The 9573-nt window shown below is 34.7% G+C and overlaps 2 protein-coding genes across 2 annotated transcripts; both read right to left on the bottom strand.

Annotated features, from left to right (window-relative positions):
- Window positions 1-2868: 2868 nt before the first annotated feature.
- Window positions 2869-5883, bottom strand: LOC115227575. Its single transcript, XM_029798363.1, has one exon. It carries the CDS (start codon window positions 5881-5883, stop codon window positions 2869-2871), a length of 3015 nt encoding a protein of 1004 aa, XP_029654223.1.
- A 1794-nt stretch (window positions 5884-7677) lies between these two features.
- LOC115227574 lies at window positions 7678-8244 on the bottom strand. Its single transcript, XM_029798362.1, has one exon. It carries the CDS (start codon window positions 8242-8244, stop codon window positions 7678-7680), a length of 567 nt encoding a protein of 188 aa, XP_029654222.1.
- Window positions 8245-9573: the final 1329 nt, after the last annotated feature.

The following is a 9573-nucleotide window of genomic DNA, read 5'->3' as shown; positions in this document are numbered from 1 at the left end:
CTGCTAATTCGGTAGTTATGTCACCAGGGAGGATTGATGTACAAAAAATAAATTGGCGATGTCGGACTCGCAACCGTTGGCGATCCCCACCCCGAGTTTGGTAAGGAGCAAATTCTGAGCTGAGGCGGGGGCATACACTCTTCGCGGCCAATTTAGCAGTCAAGTGGCGTAAGTAGTTTCCAATTGGTATAGCCAAGATTAATTGATTTTAAATACCTTTTTCAATAATATGGTTATTATTTGTCACAGGCCACAACTGTTACTCCGCCAGATATGTTACACTAAAAATTCATATAAATAGAAATAAAACTTTTAAAATTAAAAATTAATACAAAGCATAACCTAATTGTTCGCAAAAATATGCTTTTCTGAATAGAAAAAATTTGGACTGAAACATGAATTTTTTCCCAAAAACCAACATACCGTGTAAAATATGAGTTTTAAATTATTTAGCAATCTATTTAATTTTGGCTTATCCATATCTTTTTTTTATTAAATAATTATTCTTTTTTTTTAATAAAAAAAATTTTAAAAGCCTCTTATTAGTTTAAAACGTTTTCTATCAAGGAATCACAAAAAAGAAGGATCATTCCCAATTTTAATTAAGCGTGAAACATGTATTTTCTCATACATGTCACCTGTCTCACTTTGTATTGTTACTACAAAATCGTCTTTTGCCACAATTGTGTATTTCACCATCTCTAATCCATCATAAAGTGGATATTGTCGTTTGTTAGCGTCATTATCTTGCCTAAATTACATGTTTATACATCCCAAATACCTTAAGATTACTATCTCTCCTACACTAAAAGTAGCCTCGTCATACTTCCATTTTCTTCTCTGAGCCATTTTATCAGCTGCCAACAATGTTCTGAAATAACGAAGCAATTTCATGAGCTCTTTTGGTAAAAGATAACTCAACTATCGCGAATTTCGAAAAAGAATCGACAATTACAAGAATCTAATCTTTATATAGCCAAAAGTACCCAGTTATAAGAATCATTAATATCTGAATATCTCCTTAGGTCCACTAAATCGGCGATATACCGATCGCGACTCCGCCTTGCAATGATCGGCGTAACTGGGGGTTTAGTAGCCAATGATTTTTTTGACTAAAAAATTAATAAAAAAAACTTAAAACCTGGCAAGGAATACATCGTTTTATGACACGATTGATCTCTGCACGTGATATTCCGTGGTATAAGCGCGCCAATTTTGAAAACAACCGGTCTCGACCAAAATGATTCAAATTATGTTCAGCCAATTGAAATAAACATTTATTATGCAAACTTCAATATATTTATCTTTAAGTTCAGCTTCATCGCTGCAGAAAAATCTTAATTTAAGTCCATCTTTAGTGATATATGGAGCTCCATCCAAAAAATCAAATTTATTTGCTAATTTCAGTAGTCTTGATCTTTGCATCCGCGAAAGCGTCCTGCTGACGAATACGAGCTCAGGATTGCTCTTAAGTTCCTTAAGTAATTCTAAGTCTTCCTTTGTTACTTGCACTAAACGCATTTTTAACGTGTATTTGTAATTTAAAAAAACATCAATATTTTTTAAAAATTTATAAGTTTTCTTTGATTTCATAGAAATATACCAAAGGATTCATGTTTTAAGTTTTTTCCAACTTGACAATTTGATGTTGGTGTAACACATCTGGCGGAGTAACAGTTGTGGCCGGTGACATTATTAGATCCTTGCTCTCTCTAAAGGTGAAAATTACTGACATTCAAAACTGTTTTGTAATAAAAATAAAGTTTTTTATTAATTATTATTAATTATCTTATTTTAAAATGGTAAACCTAATACCTAATAAATTAAGCCACTTGTGAGCACGCTGTTGATTTACTTTGTGGTGCTCTCTTAATTTTTGCTACAATTTATTTTTTTATCTTAATCGGATTAAGAAGGAATAATTCAAGATGTATTTTCTTTTAATGATTTAATTATCTGAAAGTTCATCATTTTTGTGATATTTTTCGATTTTATTCCTTTAATCTCCTTTTTTTCTGCTTATTTATACTTTTTGTGATATTTTTCGAGTTTGTTTCTTTAATCTCCTTTTTTACTTATTTCTATTTATATTTTTTGTGATATTTTTCGATTTTATTCCTTTAATCTCCTTTTTTTACTTATTTATACTTTTTGTGATATTTTTTGAGTTTGTTCCTTTAATCTCCTTTTTTACTTTTTTCTATTTATATTTTTTGTGATATTTTTCGATTTTATTCCTTTAATCTCCTTTTTTTACTTATTTCTATTTATATTTTTTGATTTTGTTCTTTTAATCTCTTTTTTTACTAGACAAAAAATAATTAGACATGTTTTTTTATTTTTTTAAACAAAAAATTTTTAGCCAAAAAAAATCATATAATCTTTTTAAGTCTTTTTGAGTGTATCTTTTTATGCATTCCTTCCCTGGTGCATATCATGACAAATTATTAGATAACTTTTCAATGATTTTTACAGGTGAAGAATATGGGCTCTCAATTTTTCTAATCTGAGAGATGATTTGTCCCATAATCTTTTGAATTCTTGCCTTTGAAATAACAAAAAATAACGTATACAGTATCTCCTGCTTTCAAATCGTACTTAGAACGATGAACACCCATTCTTTTGTTCATTCGTTTGAAATAACGCGAGTCCAAATTAACCGGAACAAAATTAAAATCGAATGATTTTTTCTGGCTCTTCATTAGTAGTTACAACATCTAAAAATATTTCATCTTGAATCAACTTCGTCTTCGTTGTCTCAACTTAGCATCATTGACAACCGTATTAAACAAATATTCCATATATCGCACATCTATTTTTTTTTTGTTTTTTTTTTTTTTAAACAAAAAATTAAACGAAAATTAAAAATTAATTGATATTCTCTCTTCTCTTAGGGGAACTACTCCGTTGACCGGTCATGTCTTGACACCTCTCCTCTTCGTATTGCAGTAAGAAAGCAGACTCCTCTGGCAAGTCAACTGACACTCCCAGTTCTTCTCCTCTAGCGATAAGACTATCCGTTTCCTTCTCAATTTGGTAGTTGTCGACCTTCATGCCATGTTTGTATTCAACGACCATGCTCTCCAGGGTTTTCTTGATTGTCACTGATTGAATGTACGCCTTAGTCGGGACCTCTATATTCAACTTTTTCATGTAGGACTTATAGAACTTGGTCACTACCCCATCCCATGTCAATACGACAGGGACTATCGTGACTTTTGCCTTGTGAATCTGTGCCAATTCTCCAGCAAGTAGATCATACTTGTGGAGTTTCTCTACTTCGACTTGCTTTAACCTGTCCTGGGATGTGACCCCGACTTCGATTATCGTTATCTCATTTTTCATTTTATCAAGCACGAAAATGTCTGGCTTGTTGTTTTTAACTTCAATGTCGGTCTGCAACGTCATGTCTACTCGTATTTCAACACGACTATTTTCCACGACCGACTGGACTGAGTGTGCTTTCAATTTCTTGCATTTCTTTATTCCGTACTGACGACAGACGTGTAGATGTATGCATCTGACAATTTCATTGTGTCTTCGCATGTATGACCCGTGAAGCATTCTGCTACATCGAGTAGCTAGGTGATCCACGGTTTTTCTTGCCGAGCCGCAATGGTTACAATTAGGCTTTGCCTCTCCGAAAAACAAATTGCGATCCTGGGCCAAGCAATATAGTGCCTCGGCCTTTGGGCCATTGTTCCCATTGGCTAGCCATACATTGGACTCCACGATATCAGCACTCGGTTCCTGAATGCATTTAAACAGCGTTGAATGTATCATCTTAGATTTAATGGTGTCCATTAGTCTTTTCTTCTGGCACTCCTTAATAAGGTTTACATCCAATTTTGATTGGTCTTCCAGATTGTACTTGAGAGCGAGAAATCTTGCAATCGTGGTCATATGTGTTTTCTTTTCTCTCAAGACCCGCAAGATTCCTGCTCTTCTGAGGCACAACGAGGCTTTTCTTTCAAGGTCGGAGAGAAATTGGAGCAGGATGCATTCGCTCTTATTGGAAATTGAGATTAAGCCTCTTCCAAAACCATTTCTGCCGAGATATAATCTTTCTTTATTAGCGGGCTTCAGATGGATTCGTAAAGTAGTTAGAATGCGACGAATTACCAGATCAATGGCATCAAACTCACTCGGTTCAATGTCGATCAATCCGATATAGTAGTTGTAGAGAGAGAGTGCATATTCGTTTATCGCTTTAAAGAGGTTTACTGCACTTAACTTTGTTTTTGCAAGACTCTCGATTCTCTCTTTCACGTTTCGAGCAATTGTTTTCATTACCTCGATTTTCTTGACATCACTTCCTCTATCCTCCAAGACTCCCAGGTATCGATACCCAGCACACCCATCCAGACATTTTGTATCTTTCACATAGTCCAGGTTAGTCGCAGACTTTTCCGAGTTCCTCTTGAGGCCAACGGCATCAAAATATTCATCGACATCTTCCATCATTTTTAGAACGGTGTCTTCTTTCTCAGCAATTATTTTCAGGTCGTCAATAAACAACAAATGGTTTGTTGAATATGAAACCGTGAACGGGTCATTTTGACCTATACGCACCTTCGGGAACTTCATATTCAAGCTCCTACTTAACGGATCCATTACCAGAGTGAAGAGTTGTGGAGAGAGTGAGTCTCCTTGTAAGATTCCTCTTTCCAATTTTACAGTTCCAATTCTCTTATTGTTAAGTGTCAAAATGACATTCCAATTTTTGATTAAAGTTTTCACAAAATTTGTGATCCAATTCGGAATTCCAGACTGATCAAGCACTTGACATAAGAATTCATGATTGACAGAATCAAATGCCTTTCTGACATCGATCCACGTTGCAAATAAGTTATTTCCATACTCACTATTGACACACTGGTTTATTAGTGCTTGTTCCTTTGCGCCTTGGCATTGCCTTCTAGCTCCCAGCTGATTATCCGAGATAAGGTTAAACGCTTCGATATAGTCTGTAAGCTTTGTATTCACACATTTAGTGACAAGTTTGTACAATATAGGCATGCAGGTAATCGGCCTTAAGTCATTTGGGGAATGGCACTTTTCATTTTTTGGAATGAGGTATGTTACTCCTGTGTAAAACCACTCAGCAGGGGAATAGCCTCCGTTCACAATTTTAAGGATCTCATCGCACAAATGGCCATGAAGAGCTTCGAACTTTTTGATAAAAAATCCATAAACTCCGTCACAACCCGCGGCTTTCCAATTGGGTACACACTGGATAACATTCTTGATAAAATCAGTTTTCACGTCACTTGGAAGCTGTTCAGCTCCAGTAATATGCTTACCAACAATAGCTTTAGGAGCACGGTTCTCCTCTTTCTTCCATACGCCCTTCCAGAAAGATAGACACTTATCTTCTGGGACTTGACAATCAGAATCTTTGTTTTCACAGTTCAGTCTTCGATAGAATCTTCTCCTGTTTAGTTCAAAACAGAAATTATCTTGTCTAAACGACTTTCTGGAGCGATAGGTTGAGATTTTTTTCTCCATAATTTTGACTCTATCTTCAATAAGACTAGATACGCGTGCCAGCTCTCCCTTTCTGGATTTTTTGTATCCAAACGAGCATAAAATGTTCAGTGTCTTCTCTTTTTCGTCTTTAGATTGCTGGCCATTAAACTTATTAACGAAAGTTAGATTTTCTCTAAGTTTGGAAATCTTTCTTTCCGTATCCTCAAGCCATGTGCTTTTTGTTAGGGGTTGCCTCGTAATGTTTTCATATGAGCATTGCCCGGCATAAATTATATCCGTGATTTCATTTATGCTTGCAGGCGGAGAAGATAATATATAGTTCGAAATCACTGCATTAATTGCGACAAGAACATCAGTCTTTAGCAATTTATACGGAATCTTCTTTGTGGGCATTCTCGCATTTCGTGGGATTGATTAAGTTCCTGAATTTGGAGATTAAACTCTTCCTTGCATTTACCATAAATGGAGATTTCTGTCTTTGGCAATAAGTAATCTGAGGTATCCACATTATTTCGACTGCCACAGCCATTAGAGCAGGGCTTTACATTCAGTAAGTTTTTCACATCAGAGACACTCTTTTGAGTGAGAAAGCGGACGTTGAAACATTCGGCAATAAGTCTCCATCCTCCACGAGGAATTCTGCCAAATCGTCTCTTCGCTGACTCCACAACACCAGAAATCCATTTGACTTTGTCGTTAGAGTGTTCCTCACCGATCACCGATTTAAGAGGGATTAGATGGGGTGAGACATGTTCGGTAGGAGAGTTTCCACAAATTTCATGGGGATCATGTAGCCCCGAAGACTTGCTTCTTACCAATAGTTGTTGGTTATCTCTAATATCTTTTGTAAGAGAGCCCTCAGGATTTGCTTGCAGACTGGTGAAAACAGACATACACGACACCACAAGAAATTTTCTTTTTTTTTTTTCGCACTCTATATATATTTTTTATTTATAGCACCTGTCGAAAAGCTTTTTTAAAAACATTGTGCCGACTTCTGGCTCATCTTAGTAGTTATAAAATCTAAAAAAAATTTTTTTGAATTAAACTACGCTCTGTTGTCATCAACTTGTGCATCATAACAATTGGATTAAAACCAGTATTCCACGATATCGCATAAATGGTGTTTCATCTAATTATAGTTTTTATTTATAGCACCTGTCGAAGAATGTTTTGTCAGATTATACACATAAACCGCTTTCCTGATATGCTTAATCCAAGTTTTGTTCTGGTCTTCAAACATCATTTTTGACAAAGATCTCGAAATTGTCTGATTAAACCGTTCTAAAAATCTCGAAATCGTCTGACTAAACCTATAATCCCCTGACTTTTAGGGTGATTAGGTCGTCCAGGATTTGTTTAACGTTATATTCCGCAAAAAATTCGAAATGTGGGAATTTTTAAATTCCTTTCCATTGTCGGACTGAAAAATTCACAAGGTCCGTAGTCCAAAAATTTCTTCAAGATTTTTCGCTACTTCTACACCTGATTTGTTTTTTAAATTGCGTGTAATAGCATATTTGCTATATACATCAATGACTGTTAATAGCCACGTATATGAGTCATTATTATTCTTAAATCTATTAAATAACTTCATTAAAATGAATGCCTTTTAAGATCTATTAAGTCCATTTGAAATCTTCTGTTGGGTCTGTCTGCAATAACATGAAATTCAGAATCCGATTGTTTAAGGGGTGTGGAAAAGCGGCAAACGTCACAGTTCGAAACAACTTCACGAATGATATCTCTTTTGATTATGAAAAATCGTTCTTTGCATAGGTTCTCCAATGCGTTATGCCCACAATGATTGATTTTATGTAACTGTTCGGCAAGCATTCTCATTTGTTTAGTATCGTCCAACGAAATCACTAATTTGTTAATGTTTCCATCTTTCAGATAAAGGTGTCCCTGAATAAACACAAAGATTCGGCTTTTTAATAAGCCTTCGTCTCCGGAATCTGTCATCTGTCTGTGGAATCTCCCCAGACAGGACTTTCTTTAATTCCTGATATTCAAATTGATCTTGAATAAAGCATCTTTGGTTCGATTGTGACATTGTTACAACAAAACGAAACTAAGCGTGCAACGGTATTAAAAATGTTGTATGATTCTGGTACGCCGTATAAATTATATTAGATAGATTTTATATAAAAATTAACAAATTTTGAAATTTAATTAATTAACTAATTAACTTTCCTTTTCCATATTAGTTTGCTCCGCCAAGTTTACTCTCGGAATCCTCTTCCCGCTATCTGTTCCCACTTCGGAGTTGTTTCCTTCATCGGCGGAAACTACAGAATCTCGCCGTCTCTTCACCGATTTCCGTCCTTCGTCAAATGAGTTACCTGAGGTAGACATATTTTCGAAGCCAAATTTGTGTTCTACTATCATGCTTTCCATTGTTTTTTTCAAACCAACAGTCTGGATGTATGCTTGCACACTTTCTTTGATTTTAAGAAGGTCCATATATTTTCTGAAGAATGTAGAGACTATCCCATCCCACGTGAGGACAATCGGTACAATCTTTACCTTAGCCTTGTGAATTAATTGTAATTCACTGGCTAGAATGTCGTATTTATGCATTTTTTCCACTTCCACCGATTTCAAATTATCTATCGAGGTAACACCCACTTCAATGATCCATATCAAATTTTCCTTCTTGTCATACAGGAATATATCAGGCTTGTTATATTGTATTTTTAGTTCAGTTGGAATTGTAGTATCGACCCGAATTTCCGCAGAGCTATTCGACATTATACACTTCACGGAGTGGAGTGGTTTTTCAGTCTGATAGATTTTATATATTATATATATTGGAATATTATCTCAATGGTACTAACGTTATTTGATATTTTTTGTTCCATTTAATAGCTTTTAAAAAAGTCGATATGTGCGGCTCGCGCTCGCGACATATTAAGGTCTGCTTATAAATTATTTTATGGAATTCAATGGAAAACTTAAATTATTTTAATTTTAATTTTAAATCATGTTAAAATCTCAATTAAGTCGTCTTCTTAATTCTCTTCATGTGTGTTTTTATTGTCTTTCCATCTTGCATTTCGACCTCTACAACATTGTGTGTGAATATTTTTGTTATTATTCCTTCTTCGCTGTAAATATTTTCAAATTTTTAAACGATAGTGCTGGGTTGGTCCCATAATCTTTAAGAATTTTGACCTATTTATAAATATATTTTTTTACTTTACCTTGTTGCCCAATTCAAAAGCATATTTTGATTGATGTACTCGCATTTTTCGATTCATTTTTCTGTAATGAATTCAAATTTTTTGGAGGAAAATTAAATTTGAACCAGCCGACCTCGTAGCGACTTCGTAACCGTTTGGTTAAAACGCTCGATGATGCCTTGACTCCTCGGATTGTTTGGCCTACTGTGTATCTGTTGAATGTTGAAACATTCACACAAGGCATTGACATGTGGATTTTTGAATTCGGTTCCATTATCTGATTTGCAAATACAATGACTCCTCTGAAATTGGCCATTTTCGGTTCCACGTGTTTTTGTGGTCAATTCGGGAAATGGCCAATTTGAGAAATAAAATCAATCTTTTGTGTAAATTAAATTTTGAATAAGAACAACTTTTATCCAGAAAATTTTAAGTAATTAAGCATTATTAATGTTCTTAAAGTAGAATTGGATGCCCATCTGCTTTTTTTGAGTTTTAATGACATTTTCCTTATAGCGCCTTATGGATGTAATCAATTGAACTTCATGTTCGTTCTCAATGTTTTTTAGGAGGTCGTTTTCAATTTTAGTTAACTTAACCACAATGTCTACTTTGTCAATTGAATCATTGGATTCTACTTCAGCTTCTACTTCTTCATTTTTTATATTTTCAATATCCTCAACGTCTTGAAATGTATCATTTTCAGAATATTCAAAATTAAGAAATTCTTCGACTTCTAAGGGATCAAAAATGTCAGTTTTTTCTACTTCATATCTTGAACTTCAACTACATGATTCTTTTGAATGGGTTGCTTAAAATTCCGAAACAATTTGCAATCGTTTTTTCAGACACATCTTCCCAAGCCATTTTTACGAAAATTACAGTATCCTTTAGAGCA

This window comes from Octopus sinensis, unplaced genomic scaffold (genome assembly GCF_006345805.1).
Source record: "Octopus sinensis unplaced genomic scaffold, ASM634580v1 Contig04931, whole genome shotgun sequence".
Classification (NCBI taxonomy): Eukaryota; Metazoa; Mollusca; class Cephalopoda; order Octopoda; family Octopodidae; genus Octopus; species Octopus sinensis.
Note: the sequence above shows the minus strand (reverse complement) of the source record. Positions and strands in the feature narration are given on the sequence as shown.

Bases quoted from the DNA above. Each gene is read 5' to 3' on its own strand.
- LOC115227575 (XM_029798363.1), bottom strand. From the start codon at position 5,883: ATGCCCACAAAGAAGATTCCGTATAAATTGCTAAAGACTGATGTTCTT.
- LOC115227574 (XM_029798362.1), bottom strand. From the start codon at position 8,244: ATGTCGAATAGCTCTGCGGAAATTCGGGTCGATACTACAATTCCAACT.